The sequence below is a fragment of the Spermophilus citellus genome, assembly GCF_964194105.1.
Source record: "Spermophilus citellus genome assembly, chromosome: 4".
NCBI classification, from domain to species: domain Eukaryota; kingdom Metazoa; phylum Chordata; class Mammalia; order Rodentia; family Sciuridae; genus Spermophilus; species Spermophilus citellus.
The window spans coordinates 153,160,879-153,186,500 of NC_138185.1; the positions used below are offsets into that span (position 1 = coordinate 153,160,879).

The 25,622-nt window shown below is 35.0% G+C and overlaps 1 protein-coding gene across 1 annotated transcript; it reads left to right on the forward strand.

Annotated features, from left to right (window-relative positions):
- Positions 1 to 564: 564 nt before the first annotated feature.
- NAA30 (N-alpha-acetyltransferase 30, NatC catalytic subunit) lies at positions 565 to 24,547 on the forward strand. The gene is made up of 5 exons (XM_081293584.1): positions 565 to 714; positions 979 to 1,738; positions 6,715 to 6,838; positions 9,454 to 9,509; positions 18,766 to 24,547. Exons 2-5 carry the CDS (start codon positions 980 to 982, stop codon positions 18,901 to 18,903), a joined length of 1,077 nt encoding a protein of 358 aa, XP_081149710.1. The 5' UTR covers positions 565 to 714; position 979; the 3' UTR covers positions 18,904 to 24,547.
- Positions 24,548 to 25,622: the final 1,075 nt, after the last annotated feature.

Genomic DNA, 25,622 nt, shown 5'->3' on the forward strand with positions numbered 1-25,622 from the left:
AAGGGATAAAGAAGCTCATTCACATTGTAAATGCTCAGGTTTCTACAGCCATCCTCTTATTTTCACAACTCAAAGCTTTAAATTTCCCCTCTTTTTCAAGTTGATTCCCTGATTCGCTCCATTTAACCGCTTCTCACTTCCTCATGCCCCTGATCAGGGCAAAAGTTACACGTTGTGCAGCTGCGAAAAGCACTTTTAGGTGACTTGGGAGGGGCCAGGTCCACAGGCCCCGAGCTGGGAAGATTCACAGTAGCTCGGTGGGCGCAACCGACTAGAGCGGGCAATGCCTCCCGGGCCCGCCCCTCCCCTTTCCTCCCGGCCCCGGAGCAGCAGCTCGCAGCGCCGAGGAGTCCCAAAACAGGAGAGGGGGTTGGGAGCCGGTGACTCCAAAGCCCTGGATAACTTCCCCGCCCACAGTCCCATCCATCAGCACTCGGCCTCCCGCAAACCCCGCGGGAGACACCTTCGGCCCCGCCCCTCCACAGGTCACCTCCCTCCACGCCCCTTTCCCTTGGCTCCGGCAGCCGGCAGGCAGGGAAGTGTCGTAAAGCCAGGCCCAGGAAACTTTACCCGGGGTAACAGCCGAGGCGCTTTACGGCGACGGCGGCTGGGTGAGATCCTTGGCGGCGGTGGAGGCAGCCGCGGCGGGGAAGGAGGCGGCGGCGGTGGCTGAGGAAGAGGAGTGGCGGCACCGGCGGCGGGGACCAGTGCCGGGTGAGCGGCAGGGAGAGGGAGGGGAGGTGCCGCGGGTGACAGGGCTGGCGGATGGGCCCGGGTGGACCGGGACGGTGGCCGGCTGAGCAACTGGGCGGCGCTGACGAGCCGGGGGGGTCGGCACGGAATTGGGGGGCAGCTCCGTGAGGGACGATTTCTGCCTTTGTTCCCCCCTTGTCCGCCGCTCCCCGCCCGCTGCCCCCTCTGTTCGGCGCGCGTCGGTCGTGTCTCATGGCCTCCTCTGTCGGTCTCTGTCGCTCCTAGGATGGCGGAGGTACCGCCTGGGCCTAGCAGCCTCCTCCCACCACCAGCACCTCCGGCCCCGGCGGCGGCGGAGCCCCGTTGCCCCTTCCCGGCGGGGGCTGCCCTCGCCTGCTGCAGCGAGGATGAGGAGGACGACGAGGAGCATGAAGGCGTTGGCGGCAGGAGCCGGGCGGGCGGCGAGGCGACGGCGGCGGCCAAGAGGCATCCGTGCCTCCGCTGCCCGGAGCCGCCGCAGGAGCAGCAGCAGCTCAACGGATTGATCAGCCCCGAACTGCGACACCTCCGGGCGGCCGCTTCCCTCAAGAGCAAGGTCCTGAGTGCAACCGAGGCGGCCACGAGCACGGCCAACCCCGACGGGGGCCCCAAAGCGACTGCAACAAAGGGAGCCGGGGTACACTTGGGCGAGAGACCCCTTCACTCCCTCCCCAATAATGCAAGAACTGCGCTCCCCAGCCTGGCAGAGGCAGCGGCTGCGAGCGACCCCGCGGCGGCCCGCAATGGACTGGCCGAGGGCACGGAGGAGGAGGAAGAGGAGCAGGTGCGGCTGCTGTCTTCGTCCCTGACCGCTGGTTGCAGTTTAAGAAGTCCCTCAGGCCGGGAGGTCGAGCCTGGCGAGGATCGGACGATACGATATGTCCGATATGAATCCGAGCTACAAATGCCCGATATCATGAGACTGATCACCAAAGATCTGTCTGAACCCTACTCCATTTATACGTATAGATATTTTATCCACAACTGGCCACAGCTGTGCTTCTTGGTAAGTGGATGGAATGAAAAGAGGGTGAGCCCAACTGAGATCCAGGCCACGCAGGGCAGGGAGCTTGAGAATGTGGTCGTGGATGTATCCTTGTGCTTGTCAGATGTATGTTACATGATGTAAAATGTGTGTACACATTCCTAGTTATTTAATGAAACTGTTCTGAAGGTAAGACTCAATGATTTGGGTTAACTTGATACTGATGAAAGTGCAGCAAGCCTTATGATGCATGTTTCACTGGGGTGGGGGTGTGTGTGGGGGGTCTTGTGTCCTGTTTACATTAGCTTAGAGTCATGTTTAACCATCTTTAATTACCTTCCCTCATCCTCAGAGCACTTTTCAGTCATTTAATTTGAACTTGGTTCTGTTCGGATACAGGCCTTATTAATCTCGATTACAGCATAATCAGGGAAGAGTGTATTCATAAACATGTTTTGGTGAACATGATTGTCAGTAAACTTTCTGTGGCTACATTGGAGAATTAAATCTTACAAGTGTGTTCAGTAATTATGGAGATTGTTTCCTTTTACTCCAACAGGACAATTAAGAGTTGTAGCCAGTCTGCTTTTTCTAGAGGGTGCCACTAACACTTCTGGTGACTGAAAGACTCCTGAAACTTGAGCAAAATATTCTTTTGTGGAAACTTACCTATGAATTTGTTACTAGTCTTTTTTTTACAAAAAGAAATTGGTCAGAGATATGTTTAAACACTGGTACTTGGCTTGTGTAGGGTGTAGTTGACAAAAGTTTTTTATTTACATGTAAGTCCAAAAGACTATTGAATAAGCTGAATAATTTTTTTCAACTTACATACTATTGGCAGTACCAGTAATTTCTTTATAGTAATATTGACCCAATTTCAGTCTGTGTGAAACTTTTAACACAAATGTTGACTGCAGATCAGGATGTTTTGTATCACTGTACATAACATATTATTTCTATTGAATTATATGAATGGTGACATGCTTTTAAGGAACATTTTATTACATGTGAAGCTAAAAGCTACCATTACTATTTATTGTTCTAACATTTGCTTGGTTATACTTAATAGTTCATGCATTATGTTTTGACAATACTTTGAAAGTCTTTTTGATTCTATAGTTTGGTGGTAATCTGAAAATATAATCTGGGTATTGTAGATAATGGTTGTTTTGTTATTTTCTGCATTAATTTTGCTTAAACTTCAATTTAATACATTTGTTTAAGCTGTAGGTACTATTTTATGATGTAGAAAATTTCTCTTTTAGGTTTGTTAGCATTGTATCAAAGGTCTAAGACATGTCTGTGTTGGTGAACATGGGAAGATGACTTACAACACTATTACAAATGTCATATCAGGTGCTATTATATTTGCTAAATATTTAAATTGATTTAATTGTAAGTTAACCCACAGTAGTATATATTTGAGTCACATATTAAATTGAAATAGATGTTTTTCTGTCAGTTCCAGAAACTGGTTGTGCATTTAAGATATTTAGTCAACTTTGAGTCCTGATAGTATGTAGGCCTCCCAACTTGGCTGCCATTTTAGACTCTGGTAAATGTGATATTTGTAAACTTTAGTCTTGATTTTATATAGACCCCTCTTAATTCACCAGCTAATTTGTACTTTAGCCTTTAATAGCCAAAGTTTATATTAAATTCTGAATACCTGGAAATTGAGATGCACAAGTGGTTGTCCTATAAGATTCACTAGTGCAAGCACGAATCTGGATGTATTGAATAATAAAACAGTAGTTAAATAACAGAGGCCCACTTAAGACTGGAATTTATGTTGGCATGTTTTAAATGTGAATTTCCCATAAGAACTGCTTTTTTAAAAAATGCAAGTGTTTATTTTAAGTCATTTCTGTAAGGATCCTAGAGAGAGAATTATGCCCAACTTTTAATTTTTTCTACTTTTCATGAAAAAATAAAGATCTGAGTGACTTAAAATGTTTAATTATCCAGATATTTAGTATCAGAAAGGTAAAGGTAGAACCTAGGTGTCTGGCCTCTCATTCTGGTAACAAGAACCTGGAAAAATGGCATACCCTTGACTCATTTTGTACAATTCATTACGTCACAAAGTTGTCTTCATTAAGGGATAGTTGTCCTTAAAAATATTGTTCTCAAAAGATTAGAAACCTCCAAATGTTCATGATTTCCATGGGTAACCTGTAAATGGGTCAAATGGAATATATGGGGTTGAACCATACAGAATTGCTAATACTTGATTGGCTAACAAGAATGACAAGTTTCTTATAATTTTTTTTCAAATAACGTAACAGATGTAAAAATACAAGAGTACAAATGTGAGGCACTGTCAGTTACTCTGTATTTTACCTGTTAGTGTTCATGGTATTTTGGTTGTTGATACCTTTTAGAAGTTCTTAAATTTACTACTAACAGTGTAATATAGTACTTCCGTTTATTTGTTCTAAATTTAACTTTCTGGCTTCCTTCAGTTTTCTATTTGTAGTGTTCTGGAATTTTGTAATCTCTGTTTCACACAATTTATGTTTTTCATAATTTTATCAACCGACAAACCTTTGTCCTTATAGAGTTAAATCTTAATCTTGCCAGTGATTTTTGAATTCCAGTACTTGAAAAAACACATTTTAATAGCATGAGTCTTAAAAGTATGTGCAGAAGCTTTTTATTTGAAAAATATCATAAAGCAATTTAGTGATTGTTGTAAATGTATATTTATCAACAATTTATCATGAAAGAATGCAGTATCTATCTTTACTAGCAACTTTTTTATTAATAGTGTATCGTACATTGGGCTTTTATTTTTAGATGAAATGTACAACTTGGTTTTTGCTTCTCTAGATTCTTAATTAGGAAAATATTCAATCTTGTCTAAGAATGAAATAATATAGTATTTTGTTTGCTTTTTACTTTCTTGAGCAAAGAACAAAGATATGTTCGAAATTCCTGTTTAATTTGAAAGTATTGTTTAGTTGTAGTCAGTGATTTTAATTTTTTCTTGATTGAATGGCTTTAATGTCTGTAAGGTGTAGCTGTCCTTTATTTTTGTGTCAGAGGTTAATATGGACTTTCTTTCATATCACGTGAGCTTAGTTTATGAGGTCAGGTCACAATTTTTTTCTAGCCCTTTTAAAGTACCATTTGATCTGATGAGTTTACATGTGAATATTTGTGTTTGAAGTGAGTTATTCAGAAAATGCTGTCATGAGGACTCTGGGGGTATAGCTCAGTGGTAGCATGCTGGGTTCAATCTCTAGCACCAAAAAGAAAAGGGGAAAAAAAAATGCTGTCAGTGGCTGAGCATGTAGCTCAGTAGTAGATGGCATATAGGGGCCCTGAGTTCAATCCCGAGCACCAAAAAAAAAAAAAAAAAAAAAAAAGTCAGAGACTTGTTTGATCAAATAACTTTTGTGTGTATTTCAGGCCTTAATGCCAAAAGAACATTTAATTTTCAAAAGAATTAAAGCACATTGATTTATTGTAAATGAAAAAAAGAATGGAAATAATTTTAGAGGTTTATTGACCCAATATAATTTTGGAGTGTGATAAAACAGAAATGAACTAGTGTGGGTTGTTGAATTTAATATCCCTTCAAAGGGATTTTTCTGACCTATTTTAGGTTTGTGTGAAATGGATTAGAATTATCTTGCCTAAAAAAGATTTCTCCACAGTTTATTAAAAAAAAAAAAGAGTGAGCCTTTAATCAATTTATAGAATAAATTATTAAATTTATAGAATGACAGGCTAAAAAAATAATGACAGGCTAAAAAAATGTTACGACAAATAAAGTTAAAATATGTCTTAGGTATAAATTGAGCTTTGTTATTAACTTTTAACCCAACCTATTTTTGTTGTTGAAATTGTTTTTTCTGCCAAGGTAATTTACCGAAAAGAAGTACTGCTTGCTGACACATTATTAAACAGTTAGAGATATTACCCTGTTTTATATTCATCAGAATATAATATTAGAACTTTTTTTTAATCAGTTTTGGGATTTTTAAAATATGTTTGCAGTGATGACACTGGAAATGTTAATGAAAATGGGGGATTATTAGCATTTATTTAACATGTAGCCTCTAACACTTTGAGAAGCTGATAAAATAGAAACTGACAAAATAATTAATCATATTCATTAATGTAAATCTCTGATTTTGAGCTATAGAGAGCTTTATGACAATGACCCATAATCAGGAGTATTCTAAAATTAAGACCATCATTGGGCTGGGGATGTGGCTCAAGCGGTAGCGCGCTCGCCTGGCATGTGTGCGGCCCGGGTTCGATCCTCAGCACCACATACCAACAAAGATGTTGTGTCCGCCGAGAACTAAAAAATAAATATTAAAAATTCTCTCTCTCTCTCTCTCTCCTCTTTATAAAAAAAAAAAAAAAAAAAAAAAAAGACCATCATTTACTTAGTCTTTGGAATACTTCAATAACAAAATCTGGAATCTAAGCAATATTTTACAAATAATAATCCTTTTCCTGAAAATTTATATACTTTTTTTCTTGATCAAAATCTTATCATTCAGGTATAAATGTTATGTAATATTGTTCATTAAAACTTTATTATAAAAACTTATAATATTCTGCTGATGGGAAAATTGTATAATGTTTCATCTTATACTTATGAATACATTTTTTCTTTAAAAAACTTTGCTCACCTGCTCCCCCTTCCCAAAACTTAAGTAGGTCTTTATTGCATGTAATTGTAATTTTAAGTTCCTCACGTCTAATCTTATAAAGTACTTGATTGTTTACTTTGTGAAAAATCTTTTTCCTCCAGGCTTTAATAAGCATGAGAAATTCATGTTCTAAAAATATTGAGAGACTTTTAAAAACTGGAACATTTGAAGGAGTTTTGGGATTCAGATTTCTGAAACTTTTGTGGTTGCTGTCATTATCTCTTCCTCTTTCAAAAATGCTGGTTGGTTGCTGTTTTCCCTGGGTAATTGTGCAGTACCTTTTAGCAATGTATTCTTCATAACTGTTTGTTTATTTTTAAGGCCATGGTAGGGGAGGAGTGTGTAGGTGCCATCGTTTGCAAGTTGGATATGCACAAAAAGATGTTCCGCAGAGGTTATATAGCCATGTTAGCTGTGGATTCCAAATACAGGAGAAATGGCATTGGTAAGATAAATATTATTTCAATAAAAGGGTGACTTAAGTTATTTTCATTTTTTTTGTGTTTTAAAACAAAAGATTTAAATGTAAAAATATAGAAATGAAGGTAAAGGAAGAAAATTAAAAGTTGTTTTTATTTTAAAGTAATATATTCAGAAAGCCCTCAAAATGAATTTCTTTTCTTGTTAATGATTTTAGAGATTTCTTTGGGGGGTAGTAATGGGGATTGAACCCAGTGGTGCTCTATCACTGATCTGTATCTCCAGCCCCTTTTATTTATTTAATTTTATTTTGAGACAGGTTCTTACTAAGTTGTTCAGGCCAACCTTGAACTTGCAATCAATCTTCCTGCCTCAGGAATTCCAAATAGCTGGGATTAAAGATGTGCACCACTCTTCCCTGCTAGAGAATTATTATTATTTTTGGGGTACTGGGGATTGAACTAAGGAGCACTCAACCAATGAGCTACATCCCCAGCTCTATTTTGTTTTTTATTTAGAGACAGGGTCTCACTGAGTTGCTTATGCCTCACTTTTTCCGAGGCGGGCTTTGAACTCACCATCCTCCTATCTCAGCCTCCCAAGCCTCTGGGATTACAGGTGTGCACAATTAGACCTGGCTAGAGATTATTATTATTATTTTTTTAACAAGTAGAAGGTGATCAGTTCACATCTTCAAACCTTTTTTCTTTCTGATCACATTCAAAATGCTCTGCATTATATTAAGTACAAGAGATGCTGCAGTTTTTAATAGCATTATTCTATCCCTGAAGAAACTGTTCATCCTTGGGTTAGGTGGATCTGAATCAAGCCAAAAGTATGAAATAATTGTTATTGTTACTTTGTGCTAGTTGTCAAACATATTTCAACTTAAGGGAGGCCCAGGAAAGGAGAATTGATTATTTCTTACTAGTTCCAAATTCACCTCTTTGGGGTCTACCTTTCCCAGCATGTTTAATTAATCTTATGCTCATGGTTTATAATGGTAAAAACCACCTGGGTGATTTAAAAGCAAGTGTTTTGGCCTTTTTCCCTGGAATCCTGTTTATCCTGTCAGGTAGGAGTAAAGCTTCCCCCAGTGACTGAAGTAAGCCTACTTAAGAACCATGCTGGGCTAGTGGCTCACTCCTATAATCTCCATGTCTCTAGAGGCTGAGGCAGTTTCAAGGCCAGCCTCAAAAACTTAGAACCTGCCTCAAAAATAAATAAATAAGTAAATAAATAAGTCTGGTCCCTGGGTTCAATCTACAGTACAAAAGAGAGGGAAAAAAAAAAAAAAAAAAAAAAAAACCACTGTTCTAGTTCTAGTGTCTACTGGCTTTTTTTCCCCCCCATGATGGGAGATTGGAAGCTTAGGTAAGCAAACATTTGTCTAAAGCATGCCAAATTGTGGGATGTACTTAAGCAAGTATTCATGAAATAATACTTGATATCTGTACCAATATTTAATTATTAGCAATTTTGTTACTTGCAGCTTTTTGAAATAGTAAATGAACATTATTGTCTTAACATGAGAGTATTTCATATAGTATTTGATGTCATGAGAAATTATCATAAATAGGTTTACTTAATGTTAAGGTGTTTTTGTTTGTTCTTTTTTTGAGACAGAGTCTCACTATGTTGCCTAGGCTGGCCTTGAATTCCTGGGCTCAAAAGATCCTGCTTCAGCTTCCCAAGTAGCCGTGACTATAGGCATGTGCCACTGTGCCTGCCAATATATTAGGTTTAACTGACTTTTTTTTTTTAATAGTATTGTAGTTTCCATTAAAAATTTTTAATTAATTAGACTTGTTTTGTAGACCAAGTTTAATTTTCAGTGGATTGAAAAGAGCTGATAGGACTTGTGAAAAATGATAGGGAGTTGTTTGGCTAGTTCATAGGGCAGAAACCAGTTGCTTTAGGGTTACATTCTGGCCTTCAGATACGATTTGTGTGTCCCATGAAATGAATACATACTAGTATGCATGATTTGAAAACTAAGAGGTTTTTAAACTGAAATTTGTCTTTTTGTCTTAAAATCATTTGGAAGTTTTTTCTTTCAGTGTGTTAGGTATTTCTGATCCAAAGTAGGATACATTTGCTAGACATTTATAAACAGCACCACTGACATCATTAAGAATGCCAAACTTAGTTGCACCTAGGGTCACTGTAAGATTTGTAGGAACTGAGTCTTGGCCTGGTGTGGGCAGAGCAGTTCCTGTGAAGCTGCCTTGTGCCTTGCTCAGGTCGTGCAGTAAGTTCTGGCTAGCACATGGTAGTCATGGATTGCTCTGGCCATATCACATCATGGTTGCTCTGGCCATCTCTTTTTCCTTTCTTCCTACCTTCAAACAATAAAACAAACTCCTGCTTGGGGCAAATAATTACATCTTAGAAAAAAGAATGTATCAGGAGATAATTCTTTCAAGAGGAACCTTAAATTGTTTGTGTCTAAATTCCCTTTGGTTCCTCTCAGCTTATATCTAAATTATTTTTTCGCACTTAATTTGAGGCGATCAGCATATCTGCATTCATGATAGAGCCTAACATTTTACATATCTGTGCTTATTATGAATATGATGTTAGGTTCTTTAATAAATTAATAATATTTTTCCTTCATTAATGCTCAGATCTATATTCTAGGTACTAACTTGGTTAAGAAAGCTATATATGCCATGGTTGAAGGAGACTGTGATGAGGTAAGTTTTTCTTAATGTTTAATGCCTTTATCCTAGGCAGTATTATACTGAGTATTTTATAAATATTCTATAATAAAAGTAACATTTTACTTGGAAGCTTATTACACAAATGCATCGAGAATTACATTCTATTTAAAAAACATAAATTGTGACATAGAATAAATTTTAAGATAATGGAGCTAAAAAATCTTCAAAATGTAAAGGTGAAATCTTAGACATTTTTGGTAAATAACTGGTTTATATAACTTTTTTATCAGTTAAGTCATTTAAGGTAGGTCTTACTACAAACCAAATTTTAATTTGTTTAAGAATTCACCTTAGTCTTAGTGTCTAATATCTTTTTCTTTTTAAACTATGGGAAAAGTATCAGTCCATGTTAAGGATATTTCACACTTGAAAAAATCTCTAAGCATTAAGCATAAATGATAAGGGTGTCAGGGAATGACTTTTTAAGTGTAAAACCTTCTGTATATTAATTTAAGGGAATCTTCTCTTTTCAACTTATTTTTAAGGCCTAATGGCAGATATAATTTGTTAATATCTTACAACATTGTGCTTTATGTATGTACTCAGTAAACATCAGTGATGATTGGGATGTTAACATTTACTGTTGTACAGTGTGGAAGGGAACAAACTCAAACTAGAGAAGTACAGATGTCTTTACTATGACAGTGGTAACCAAGGAGGAGAAAAGTTGTATTGTACTTCTCAAGACAGTTGTCTTGTGGGGGGGGGGTGTGCAAATGTGCCTTAGAAAGTTCTCAAAGTACATGAAATTAGATAATTTTTTCAACAGATTATAAATAATTCGTTTTCGTGACTTTTTTTTTTTAAAAAAAACAGGGTTTTTTTTAGGTCTAAAATTTATATAGATATTAATTATGTATTTTGTTTACAAAATCACCATCCACCATCTTCACACTTTTCTCTTTTTTTTTTTTTAGTACCAAGGATTGAACCCATGGGTGTTTAACTACTGAGCCAGCCTTTTCTTTTTATTTTGAGACTGGGCCTTGCTAGGTTACTTAGAGCCTTGAGAGGTTACTGAGGCTGGTTTTGAGCCAGTCATACTCCTGTCTCAGCCTCCCAATCACTGGGATTACAGACATGCGCTACCATGCCTAGCAACACTCTTTTAATTCTTTTTTTTTTTTTAATTTTTTTTATTTGTAGAAATACCTTTATTTGATTTATTTACTTTTTATGTGGTGCTGAGGATTGAACCCAGTGCCTAACAAGTGTGAAGCAAGTGCTCTACCACTGAACCGAAATCCCAGCCCCTCTTTAATTCTTTATCCTTCTTTCCACCTATAGCTAATAAGCATCCTTCCATTTGCTAGGTATACCTTTATGTAAGTGTGTAACTTTTTTGTACAAATGAAATCATTCTTGTGCAGTAATAATTGTTTTTATTTAACACCATCTCAATGTGTTTTCATGTTAAAACAGAGATTTACTACAGAGTATTTTCAAGCTCCTGGTTCACCTTAGTCTATACTTCTAATCACACTAAATAATGGTTATATGATATATGGCCTATAGACATTGGGTAGCACAGTGAAGTCATTTTAGGATTTAAAGATATTTCATTTTACTCTTAATGGATAGCTCTTGGTTGGTGAAGGAACTCACATCATTTATGATAGCTTTCAGTATCCAAAAGTAAAATATCAGAAATCCAAGCCATTTACATGGCTGGTAACTAAATTTGCAGGAGGTAATTGAACTGGATGAGTTCATGAATGTAGGTCTCTATGTTTGGACCACTGCCATGCTAGCTTAGCTCATCAAGAAGAAAAGTCAGGCTTTATAAAACGTTACTTAGCAGTTTGGAGAATTCTTTGGGTTTGACAGACTGTTTTGATCTTCTGTTGAATAGAGTCATTTCTGGTGGGAAGGTTAGAGGCAGGGAGTATTCTGTTTCTATGGTTAAGCCTTTTATGAATTACCCTGAGGCTGTGTACTTTACCTTAATTGATCACATTTATATTAATATAGTATTGGCTTTTCTTTGAAAGTTCTAAGGTATGATACAGAGAATTTGATGCTAATGTTTAGTCTCAAGGTTAAATCCTAAGTTAGTGATATACTTTAGGATAGAACAGTCTTTTCATTGTGGGCCTGAAAATCTAATGCTGGTTCATTTTTCTTCCTTTTAAAGCAATGAATATTGCTTAATGTTAGGTTTAATGTTCATGGCAATGGTTTCTCCATGAACTTTTTCATCTTACATGATTTATTCTTGCAATTGAGTATCTTTGCTTCAGGATTAGAGAACTTTTCCTTGATTTTTTTTTTTTTTTTATTGCTTATCTGTGTCCCACATTGCTCAGATTATTTACTGTATGAAGGGACAGAGCTCTTGTTTATGCTTTCACTCCCCTTTCCTTTAGTTTTAAACCAGAACAGCAACACTTTTTCACTTTTAATTTTTGATAGTATAGTGTATGTGTTGCTTTTGTTTCTTTATCATTTTATCCATTTGGTTTGGTTTCTGCCCTTCCACTATTGTAAAACTGCTTTTTCATTGATGTATCTTCTAGATCCAGTAGCTTCTTGGTTTTTTCCTACTTATTAAAATATTTCTCAGTCTTTTAAGACCCAATTTAATACCAACAGTAGTACCTAGTTTTTCTTAATTTTTTGAACAGATCAGTTGCACCTTCTGTGTTTTTCTTGACTCTTTTTTTTTTTTTTTTTTTAAATACTTTCTGCACTTACATTCACTTTCAGTGTCTGTGCCTTAACCACTGAGGGACAGAGATGCCTTATCATGTTATTGCTATATTCTAAGTACTTAGGTTGCATTTGTGATAGAGTAAACGGTTCATAAATATTTGTTGAGTCATTAGTTCTATGTTGCTAGCATAGTGTTTATACCTCTATTTTAAGGAGCACATTTGAATTATGGCTTATATGAGTTGTTAACTTGCCTTTTTTTTTTTTTTAACTTTATGGAAGCTTTCTAAGAACAGCAATTGCCTTATTTTTATTTTTTTTTTTGTATACAATGCCTAACATTTAAAAAGCAAAAGGCTTCTGCAGAATTAGCCAAGTTGTTAAAATATGTTTTGGTTAAAAAATAAATAAATAAAATGTGCTAGGTGCAGTGGCTCATGCCTTTAATCAGAGAGACTCAGGAGGCTGAGGTAAGGAGGATTGCAAGTTTGAGGCCAGCCTTAGCAACTTAGACCCTCAGCAATTTAGTGAGACCCTTGTCTCAGAATAAAAAATAAAAGGGGCTGGGAATGTGACTTAGTGGTAAAATGTTCCTGGGTTCAATCCCTAGTGCCAAAAAAAAAGAAAGAAAGAAAAGAAATTGCTCTTTATTGTTTTGAGGAAAAATTTGAAATTTTAATTCTCTAAGAATATAGTGACCAGTTATCAAACATTAAACATGTAATTTTACTTTCATTAAATTAGGCCAAGCTTCCTTTCTTTTAAAGGGTCAAGAAATAATAGCTTATCTGAAAACCTATCTTTGTTTGTTTTTGTTATTATGATGCCTGGGATTCAACCCAGTGCCTTGAGTATGCAAAGCAGGCTCTCCACTATTGAACTACACTTCCAGCCCTAAGAATTTTAAATTACTTCCTTTTCTCTCCTTTCCCTCTTTCCTTTTTCTCCCCCCCCCTTCCCACCCCCTTCTCTTTCTCTCTTTCTTAAACCCAGGGCTGCATGCATGTAGTTCTATCACTGAGCTACATCCCTAGCCCTTAAATTACATTTTCTGTAACTTAGATTGTGCTGCTGTTTCTAATATTCTTACAAAGATATTTTTAACTCTGTGGACCTATTAACAGATAAATGCACATCCTATCAATTTATATTTTCTCTTTACTGAATATGTGACTTTAATGTTTATATTGTTCTTTATTCTACTAGCCATTTTAATTTCAGAATTTAAAAAGCAAAAGTTAGTAAATAGAGTTGAAATATAGATCATGTGGTTGCCCAAAGAATAATAATTCTACTTTATTCTGGCTCAGTAGATATCTTCACTTTGCCTTACTGTGATTTTGCCAACATTTTATATCAAAATTAAACATGTTAAAACAGCAGAGCTATTTTTCACTTCTTTACATTTGGCATACCAACCAAAAAAATTATAGCATCATAAAAAAGAAATAAATAGGGCTGGGGTTGTGGCTCAGTGGCAGAGCACTTTCCTTGCAGATGTGAGGCACTGGGTTTGATCCTCAGTGCCATATAAAAATAAATAAACAAAATAAAAATATTGTGTCTATCTATAACTAAAAAAAAAATTTTAAAAAAAGTGGATTTGTTGTTTCATGACTAAAAAGTGTAGTATCCATATGCTGATCTCCTTTAGCTTGAATTTGGTTATACCTCCATGCTCTGGCTGCCATATGTATAGCAGCTAAGACAAGTATCAGGTTTGTGTTTCACATTAAAGGGTAAGATAAATACAGATTACTTGAGTGAGTTCCTAAAATATGATTTTATAAGTAAAATCTGTAAACCTAATTATAGTATATCTGCATGGTAACTATTTTTTGTATTTTTTTCTGAAATAAATTAGTGTATGTACATGTAATTGATCAGTCTAGTTAACAGGACTTTTACTGTTTTAAACTATAGCTATCCTTGGAAAAAAATTTTTTTTAAGATTCAAGATATGATTATTAATATCCAGAAGGAAATATGATCATAATACAATAGAATCAGAATTTCTTTTTAAAAAATATTTTAATAGTTGTTGATGGACCTTTATTTATTTATATGTGGTGCTGAGAATTGAACCCAGTGCCTCACAAATGCTAGGCAAGCGCTTGACCTCTGAGCCGCAACTCCAGTCCCTAGAATTTCTTAATGGAACTTAAATGTGTAGTATATAACCTTAAAATGTTTTTGGTTGAAAATCATGTCCTTTCCCTGCCCTGTACTTAGGATTGAACCTGAGGCCTTGTGCATTTCTCCCTTTTCTGTAATGTTTAGTACAGAAAACTTGGAAAATATAAAAAATCTACTGCCTACCTTTCTAGCATATACATTTTGGTATTGCCATTTCCTAAAATGCACATGTTTAGTTTTAATAGGTAGTTTCTCTTTTGTGTAAATAATATCTCTGTAACTTATTGTATATTGTTTACAATTTGCTTTTAAACCCAAGACTTCCCCTACAGCTTAATTTGCTTTTTTCCTAATGCTTATTTCTAGCAATATACAAGTAATACACATGACATTTTGGTAAATTCTAGATGTGTAATGGTCTACTGTATTTTATACTATTAAAAGAATAAAATATATTAGCAATAATGACTAAACTAGATTAAGTTATTTTTTGGTTAGAATAAATACATGTAAGGGTAGGAAGATCCAATCATTCATTTTTTTTTCACCCTGATATTGTAACTGATGACTTCTTAGCACTTTAATTATATATTTATCATTACATTTTTAAATGTGTTTAATAATTATATGTTTATAATGTTTAACATTATAAACATATAATTATTAAATTATATGTTTAACATTTTTATTTCATTAGAAATGTATTTTTGGCTTGGTTATATAGTCTGCTGGGTAAATAATAGAATAAAATGGAGTTATTAAAATGTAAGGATTTGGCCGGCACAGTGGCACACACCTGTAATCCCAGCTGCTTGGAAGGCAGGAGGATTTCGAGTTCAAAGCAAGGCGCTAAGCAACTCATTGAGACCCTGTCTCTAAATAAAATACAAAATAGATCTGGGGATATGGCTCAGTGGCTGAGTGCCCCTGAGTTCAATCTCTGCTACCCCCCTCTCCCCACCCCACACACATACACAAAAAGGATTTGGCATAAATAGTTTGGCCTAATTAAAGAACTGGCCACTTAGCATCTGTGTGATTATAAGAACATTATTTAACTTTTTCTACCATCACTTTGCAATATGATGGTAATTCTGATCATAGTAGGATGTTGTTAAGAGCAATAATTAGTTGTTCAACAAATACCAGTGGAAGGTCTGCTAGTTGACATACAGTATGCCAGTGGACATGCCTGCTCTCTAGAATCTTCCAGCTTAGAATATTGAAAAATACTGATCTAAATCATAGAGATTTGGCTTGCCCTGATAATGGTTGTTGCTGAGAGAATCAATGGAATATCATAGTAACTCCTTTTCTCTGTTAAATAGGATTCAACTTTGTCATGTTTCTTTTCTTTTTTTTTTTAAAGAGAGAGTGAGAGAGAGAGAGAGAGAATTTTTAATATTTTTATTTTTTAGTTCTCGGCGGACACAACATCTTTGTTGGTATGTGGTGCTGAGGATCGAACCCGGGCCGCACGCATGCCAGGCGAACGCACTACCGCTTGAGCCACATCCCCAGCCCCTGTCATGTTTCTTTATGATCAAAAAAATCCTCAATTATCCTTTGGTTTCTTATGTAATACTTCCATGTTGAAGAGTAAGAGAAGCTTTAAGTAAATTTCCAGTGTAAACCCAAATTTTCTTTTAACATAAAAATTTAAGTAGTTAAGTATTTAAAAGTAGTTATCTTTTCCTAGCATTTTCAGTTGTGTCAAATAATATATGGTATCTTTATTTAGAAAATGTGAGTGTGCTAAGGGAATCTTTACATTTTAATTAGAGTAGCCTTTTATGTAATTTTTTTCTGTGTAATTGGGCTTTATTTTATTAATCTGTCAAGATGATGACAAACCAGAATTAAATTCCTAACCACACCTCAATTGTGTTTGTGTAGCTATAGTGAGCCTTTGATGTGTTCTGAATATTTTTAGATGGCTGAGTATTAATGAAGGTGGACTTAGATCCCCTTTATCCTGTCCTATGTAGGTTTGATCTCCTTTTTGCTGCTTTATTTTATTCTGGGAAACAATTGGGGAAAGTACAGAAGATTGGTTACTACTAAGCTCTGGTTCATATTTGGACTCTGGTTTGTCCTTACTCTACTGGTTGTCTTAAGTTTTATTCATCTGTAAAATATAGGTAGCCATATGTTCTTCATAGGTTTGCTGCAAAAATAAAATGACATAATTCTTTTTATTTTTATGAAGTCAGTTACAAATTTTACATTGTTACAGCTTTAGTGGTTCTCATATACATGGCCTTGATTTAAAATTTTAGCTGTAATTAGGTGCTGACCTAATAACAGAATTCCAGGAATTACCCAACAGAATTGTTCAAAACTGAAAACTTGCATTAATCAGACAGGAATGTTTCAAATTGTAGCATGACATACATTACTAGACTAAAAATTGAATTGTGTGTGTGTTGTGTGTGTGTTTAAGAGCAGAGAGAAATTGAATTTTAATTCTTTAATTTATTTGCTGTATAAAAGTCTTCCTAGGAATATTTCACTTGATCCTGAACTGTCAATTACTTGCTTTTTAAAAATCTTTCAAAGGTTTGGATTTAGCATGCTATTTGCTTTTATGGGTTAATTGCATTGGTAATTGCTTTCAGGAGATGCTTTATATTCTCTGATCATTTAAAAGCATGGCAATACCTTTTTTGTAATATTCATGTAATGTATATCATACAATGAAAGATGCTAAGGACATATTTTATTAACAAATATTTAAGAGATTTCAGTGTGGTAGACAGTATGGTGCAGAGGAAACAGGTGTGAAGGTGGTTTGCATTGTCCCTGCCCATTAGGCTCACCAGCTAGGAAAGGTGACACATGTATTGAATGTTTCATTGGAGCAGTCCAGTGGTTGTAGGATTAGTATAAAAGGAAATGAGTATTCCCTCTAATCTGAAAGGGAAGGCCAAGGCCCAAAACAATGGGGATAGAAGGAATAGTCTTTTCATGGTAGGTTCCAGAGACTGAAAATTCAGTGTTGAACATAAAAATAGTAGGAGAGAAACTTAAAGCAAAGTTGGAAACATTGAGGCCATATTTTAATGTAAATTTTAGGATTCTAGATTATTTTTAGATTGTGGACTTCATCTTGAGGATAAAAGAGTCAGTAAATTATTATAAGTAGGGTGTTAAGAACATCACTACTTGTAGATGGTGGGAGACCTCTTGAGTTAGGGAACTCTTAAAATTACAATAAGATTTGATGGGAGCTTGGACTAGAGTGGTATGAGTGGGAATGGAAAGAGAACCAATTTGAGACAATAGTTTTTGAGGGAATTGACAGTATTCACTGGATGTTTGTAGGTGGGTGGAGAGTAAAGTTTCAAAGATGATCCTGAGTTTCAGATCTGAAGCTTTGGTGTGGTGTTATAGAAATCCTATTTACAGAGATATAGAATTATAGAGAAAGATCAGGCCATGAATTCAATTTTGGATATGATAAGTCAAAGGGTACTGCCTTTTCTCTATTTACATCTGTTATTTTAATTCTTGCCTTGATAGTTTGAGATAGCACAGGAATAGCTTCATATGCTTTACTTGGACCTTTCTTTTATTGTACTTTGCCATTTTTTCTTTCCACTCTATAAATACCTAAGTGTTATGACACCATAATAGTAACTATAGCTCACTATATTGATAATTCTTCAGTGAGGTAGGTGAGAATCAATAGAAAAGGCAAATAGAATTATGTTTATTTATGTAATGATATCTATTTTAACCTACCCTAAAGTTTGAGTATTACTGATCTGAATTATCAGACTTTCTCTGCAAAAGGCCAGGTACTAAATATTTATAGGCTTTATGGACCATAGCTTTGTGTGGCAACTGCTCAGCTCTGCCCTGTGCCAAGAAAGCAGTCATAGGCATGTAAACAACTGGGTATGGCTATATTCCAGTAAAACTTTATTTACAAAACCCAGCAGCAGGCACATTTGGCTCAAAGTCTGTAGTTTGCAGACTCTGGTCTAGACTCTAGATAAATGTGGTAGTTGTTACCAGGATGAACAATGACATGTAATGAAAATAGAGGAACAAGAGGTCAAGCTGAATAGTTTTAAGTACTGGTTTACTTTTTAAACCTTTGATGATTTTTCTTTCTTTTCCCCTTCATCTTTTGTCACCTAAATTTTTCTCTATAGGGAAATAGTTCATCTTTGTTTTAGTTTAAGAGATGTATTCTCATTTTAAAAGATTTCAAATGTCAAAAAATCAGTGGAACAGAAAATAAGCCCCAGGGATTCATCCCCTCCTTGACTCAAAGATAATTACTGTTAACGTTTTGATGACTTTTTTCTGTGTATCATAAATATTGTTTTCAAATCAATTTAAAAGTATATATTTTTTAAATATTTAATCTGATTATATCTTTTAAGTTTTCCAAATTATGAGATTTTAACTTAATTCTCTCATTTCTTTAAAGGTTGTTTTGGAAACAGAAATAACAAATAAGTCTGCTTTGAAACTTTATGAAAATCTTGGTTTTGTTCGAGATAAGAGGCTGTTCAGATACTATTTAAATGGAGTTGATGCACTGCGACTTAAACTGTGGCTGCGTTGAGAAATTGACATCAAGGAACAACTTCCAACAACACAGAATCGACATTTGCATGCAATGCAATTTGTACAGAATTGCTTTGCAGGTGGATTTAGTAATTTCCATGCAGCTCTTACCTGTCAATGTCTCATTGAGTGTCGCACAATATTTGTTGCACTTTGGCATGGCGCATTTGTTCTGAATTAAAAGAGATTGTTTTAAACTTCAAGAGTTCTTTTGGTACCAACAAGATGTGCCAGTTGATAGCCAAGATTTGTTCATTTTCAGAGTCTGCTGACAATGTTATTTGCATAGTGATCATTTTATCACAGAACCAGTAAATGGAACATGATTTTTGTTCCTTAAAAAAGCCAATGTAGATTGTAAAAGTCTCTAAGTATACTAACATTTCACACAAAACCTGCCATAGTTTCTGAAAGGGGTGAGGGAAAAGCTTCAATTTTAGGTTTTATTTTTTTCAATATTAAATTTTCCATTCTTGAATATTGGTACCTCAGTGATTAGTGAATGAAAAAAAAATGTAGGATGGGGTATTGTTTTACAATAAGTAAAGATAACAATTAAATTTCGTCTGCCAGTGCCTGTGTAGATAAGTATATTTGTCTTCATCTCTAGGTTTTGAATGCATGCTGTCTTTTCCTTTTCTTTAAGGCTTTTACAAGAAAACTTTGTTTTTATTTAAATTCTAAATTTGATAATAAATTATTTCAGATTTTTATAATTTGGATACTTTTTCCAGGTGAGTGACAGAGTGGTTTACTTTAGAAGTCCCTTCTTTCTTTACAGTAAGAGGTTGAAATCTATTTGGAAAACCTCAGAGGAATGGCTCAAAAGGGATGAGAAAAGTTGAGAGAGCAGGGAATTGCTGGGTTTTGGATGCACTTTTTTGTTTTGCTTTGTTTTTTTGGAGAGGGAATTTTTGGAAAAGAACAGAAAATTAATGTAAATTGGTGTGATTTTATTTAATCAAAATTATTGCTAAGCTGTGAGGAACAGCTTTTATAAAGTAGCTGGAATTTTTTTCCCACTTAACTTGGATTCACGTTGCTTTTGTTTCTTAAAATGCTTCACTTTTGATTCTTCATCTTGGAAATAAATTTCAAGGTGCATTGTATCCATTTTAAGCTGCTTTTATTTTCTTTTCACTTGTCTGAGCAGATTGTCAGGGGAGCTTTGCTTTGTTCCTCCAGAAACACACAAAAGGGAGAAATGAAAATCTTTTTTAATGAGTTCTTTGGGTTTTCTGAACAGCTACCATGTTTATTAATTACATTGTGTTTTGGCTAATCAGTGCAATGTAACGAATTTTCAAGTTAATTGCTTTCAGTTGAGTCGGTAAATCTGTGATGGATAATTTATTTAACTGGAAAACCTAGGTACCCATAAGAAAAAAAAAGATTCATTCTCTGTGAAAACTCTTTTGTAGGAATCTATGTTGTCATTTTCATTTGGATATACTTCTGCTCTAGGATTTGGTTTGAATATTTTATGAGTATAATTACTGTATTTTTAAAACCCTACCTCCATTAACAGTTGGTAAAGGCCCCTTTTCAGGAAAGTTTGTTGCTTTTTTTTTTTTTTTTTTTTTTTAAGGAAAGCTGCTCTTTGCTCAGTATAGTGTTTTCAAAGTGAACATGATTACAAGAACTTTTAAAATAAACAATTTATATTTGATGAAAACTAAAGTTCCTCCTGGTGGGATCATTTATAATTCCTTATTTTAAAGAAAACATTTCCATTTTACATTTTATTTAAAAGCTTAATGTTAATGGGCAGAATATTGGTTCTATCAACAAATATCACCACCATAGTATTCAGCTTTTCAGCTGACCAGTTTGAGTCTGTTTTTGATCAAACTTCATTTGGGCTCTAGCATTTAGAAGAACGCCAGTCATATCGATGCTTCTGTTATTATTTTTTAATAAGAAGGAAATTAGCTGAAACAGTGTTACATGTGTCATCAAGTTATATTTTATAGCCTTGTATTTGGTTCTTAGGTAATGATTGTTGTTGAATGTACATTTGATTGACTCAAATAATGGGGACAGTTGTAGATACATGCTAATTATCAGTTCAACCATTTTTTAATGTTTTTGCCAGAATGTTAAGGAAACCCTAACTACTGACCTTTAACCCCAGAATTGCTGAATTAACTAAATTGATTGCTTGGGCATTTGTAAACATGACCTTAACCATGTGACTAAAAAGTGAAATGGATGCCATATTGTTCAGCTGGTGTATGTTTAATATCAGTGTACCTTATGTCTTTAATTAGGTGTGCAAAAATTGTTCACCTAAAATTTTAATCTCTAGCATGATAATCCAGCACCAAAATTAAAAGTCTCTCTTCCAGTTGAAATAGCATCAAACATTCACTTACTTTGATAACAGACTTACATTTTTCTCATATCAGCTTGAAACAGTTCCATTTATAATTGATAGAGTGGGTTCACTTGGCTAAAACTGAGCAAAATTGGTGCAACTTTCTTTTAATGGGGTGCTGCCTCTTTAAGACTGACTGTACTTTATCCACTGACACTGGTTTAGCAGTTGGTACTGCTGAACATTTTTATACATGCTACCATGAAGCTATATATGTTAGTGTTAAAGAAGCTAACGGGTATACTCTCATTTTTGGTATGTGGGCTATTATTTCCCTTACCTTGGGATGAAGCTACTTACTCTAGAGAAGTCCACAGATCAGAAACCAGACAGTAGTTTTTGAAGTTGAAGCCAGCAAAATAAGAAAAAAGTACTATTAAAAAATTGGTTTTGATATTTTTTGCCTCTCTCTTCTCCAAATTACCCTCCCCCCTTGCTCGACAAATCTATGTAAAGGAGTTTGTTTGTCACGTTTCAACTTTACCTTGCCCTGTGTTATGATGTTGGCTGACATGTATAAGACTGGATGTGTATATTTATTATGGTGTCTAAAAAATCATGAAGTTCATCACTTTGGAGGAGCGTAGATAAAATCAAATTAGTAGCGCATCAGAGTTATTTTTCAGTGCACCATGACATCATTAAAATGAGTGCTATAATGTTACAGGGCTTTCAGGTTTGTAAAAACATAACCATAAATTATATTGACGTCAGATATGAGTTGAGTATCTATAAAATATCACGTGTATCTCAAAATATTGGACTGCTGTTTGATGACTGGATATTGCTGCATAATTTTCTCTTATTGTCCCATATTCTTTTGGAGAGAGAGATTTAATGGGATTTGAAATGTGCAAGCTGTCTAAATAAGATGCAGTCAAATAAAGTATGGTTAAGTTGTGTTTGCATTTTTCTTTAAGATACAGCTGTGTGCATTTGTGATTTTTTTTTTTTTTTGGTTTGTTTTTTGCTTTTACTCAGAGAAACAAGAAGCAATCTATAATGTTCCCACTTCCTGCCTCCCATCCAAGAGTTATTTGGAAGCAGTAATAAATAGTTGTGTTTGTTCTACTTTGTGTTCTGACAAAGTAAATTTGAAAGTAACATGAACTTGATTTTTCTAAAAGTACTCAGTTCATATGTCAGATATCAGTACACATGAGAGTTTTTTGCGTGCATTAAACTGAAAGTTATTTATTCCATAGCAGTTTATTTCTGAGAATTTTTGTTTTAGTTTACTATTTTTTGTATAGTGCCTCCTTGTGTTAGTAATATTTTTCCCTTTTGCTAAGACACAAAGGTAAAATAGAGCACTATTTTAATAGAGCACTGAGGTAGAAAAGGGCTTTTTGCCCTCTTCTTGCGGAAACTTTAAATTAGTAGTTATGCATGCTTTCATAATTTCAAGATTTTTGGATATCAGTAGGATTAGATGATCTGTTTTCGTCATATGACTCCTACATTTTTATTGTGCATGACAAATATTCATTTGTTCTTTATGGTAATGTGAAAATATCTAATTCATGATTTACTTGGGTCTTATGTGAACTCAAAATACTTTATAAATATTCACTCTTAAACACCAATTGATGCAGTTGGTTTATACCTTGACTCAGATTAGGTTTAACCTGTAGCCAGAGGTATAGTGATGTTCAATAAACTTAAAAATAGGGGTTAAAAAAAAATCTCATGAGCATATAGAGCAGCTGCACTTTTTTCAGATGAGTTCTCTGAAGATGGAAATGCTCCTTGCACTCTTCAGTATGGTAGCCACTAGTCACAAATAGCTACTGAGCCCTTAGTTGTGACTACTGTGAATGAAGTACTGAATTTTTAATTTTATTAATTGAAACTAGTCACATGTGGTCAGTGGCAACTGTATTGGTCAGCACAGCTTTAGATAATATGTAAGTAATAACAGAAAAGCATATTTTACACTTTCTAATTTATTAAAATATGAAATAAAAAGATCACAAATTGCCTCTGGGCAAAAGAACACACTGCCCACGGATGATGTGGTTTTCTGAGAAATGCAGCTCTTTCAGTTTTGTTCTTAGAACTTTAAGTTGCAGAGATGCACAGATTTAAGTGTCAAAAATTGGTTTTTGATGAGACTCTCCTATCCTTTTAGCCTTAAAGCATGATTTGTAGTTAGGCCTAACAGTTTCTCATTTTAGATGAATTTAAAAATCATTTCATTTCTAAATGAAATTGATCTTTGTATTTCACCAGTGGTCTACTTGGAACATGGAGGTTTGTAACATTTACACTTTTAAATTCTGAAAAATCACTCATGGTCATGAGGCCAAAGGCTGTGTTTTTGTTTCTGAGCAAACCAGGTTAAGCAAAGTATTACCCTAACCCTAGCTGGTCATCTGGTAATTTGTAATTAGTCAAAAGGCAGGAGGAGTGGGGGTGGTAAATACCTGGCCAAAGAAGGCCTGGCTTAGCACAGCTTGTTAGGAGATCAAAACCCCTGTTGGTAGCAACTCAGTGTTATAATCTTCATGAGAGAAAGACTAGAAATAAAGACCATGGATGTGCCAAAACTTAATCTAATAATTTATACAATGCAGGGGTTATAATGAGTTTCAGTGTAATTATAATTGTGAGGTTTTTATAAAACTGAAAAATAAGCTTTAGTTATTATTTTCATGAACACCTAATTGCTGTATGAATATTTATCAATTTTCTTAACAGTTTGCTGAGATTATGTACAATTTGGTAAATAACTTAACCATATGGATTCAGACCTGGCTTTTAAAGATTGTATAAAGATATTTGTTACTGGATTTGTTACATAGTGAATTGATTTAAATTTCTTAGAAACATTTATAAACTTTTCTAGTTCCCTTGACATGTAGGGTTTTTTAGTAAACACTCTTATTTAGTGAGATTTGTATTTCAGAAAGTGTGTACCCTCATTTGTTCGTTTACAACTACAAAGTTTGTATGTCTCCTGTTTTCCTTTCATGCCAAAGAAACCCTTTTTAAAAGCCAGCAGGTTTAATGAACTGAAAAACATGTTTTGCCCCTTAAATAGGCATTCTTAAGTTTTATTTTCTGGAGCTTAAATATTTTAGAGTTAAAGCCAGTAGTAATCACTTATAAGAATGCATGTATTTTTTTAATTTTAGAAATCTAATTCCAGGGGCTAGGGATGTGGCTCAAGCGGTAGCGCACTCGCCTGGCATGCGTGCGGCCCGGGTTCGATCCTCAGCACCACATACCAACAAAGATGTTGTGTCCGCTGAGAACTTAAAAAATAAATAAATATTAGAAATTTAAAAAAAATCTAATTCCGCTTTAAAAAAAGATTGATGTTTTTAAGGAACTGCTGCATTAAAATGCACAGATGTATGAAACTTCTTAAAAGTTATAATTGCTAAATTGGTTTATTTATATTTACTATTCAATTCCCTAATATATGTAGGAGATTGATCATTATCATCTGTAGGGCCAGATTTCCCATGATTGCACGACTATTTATCATTTTAAGGGGGCTGAACCCACTGCCTTAAAAACCTGCTGCCTTTAAACTGGATATCTGCCTTCCTCCAAATTGTGCTGTAAATTGTGATTGCACAGTCAGCTAGTATTATACTTGATTTTATTGTGAGTGCAAATAAAATTTGTAAGTCCATCAAGTATTGACTTAACTAGGTAAATGTAAACCGATTTCAAATTTGTTTTTGGCCAAGTCTATTTAATAGCTTTAATTTGAAAATGAAGTACATCAATGTGGATGTGAGCATTGTTTTGAATTTTTATATTTATTTTCTTCACATTAGGAACCAATAATCATTATTCAAAATGTTTATTTTCATCCTGATGATATTGGGCAAGTTTCTTAACCTGAGTGTTTAGTGATTACTACCTGATATACTTGTTGTGAAGAATAAACCAGATAATTTATGTAACTCACCTGAACAGTGCCTAGTAGCCAAGTATGAAGTAAATAATAAATTGTAGCTATTATTAATATATATAATAACATAATTTTTAATTTTTTCAGGGTTCAGTACCAGGAATTGAACCTAGGGACACTCAGTCTCTAGCTCTTTTTAGTTTTTATTTTGAAACAGGGTCTTGTGGCCTTGATAAGTTGCTGAGGCTGGCTTTGAATTTGTAATCCTCCCACCTTAGTTTCCTGAGCCACTGGGATTACAGGGGTGCAACAACAAGCTCAACATAATTTTGAATTTTGGTATCAAATTTTGTTGCACCATTTATTTATTTTTTTGTTATTACACCACTTAAATGGCAAAATTAAATGTTATATTAGATCTTATGAACATAACCCAGACTATATAGCAAATGAAAAAACAAGCTTTTTGCAT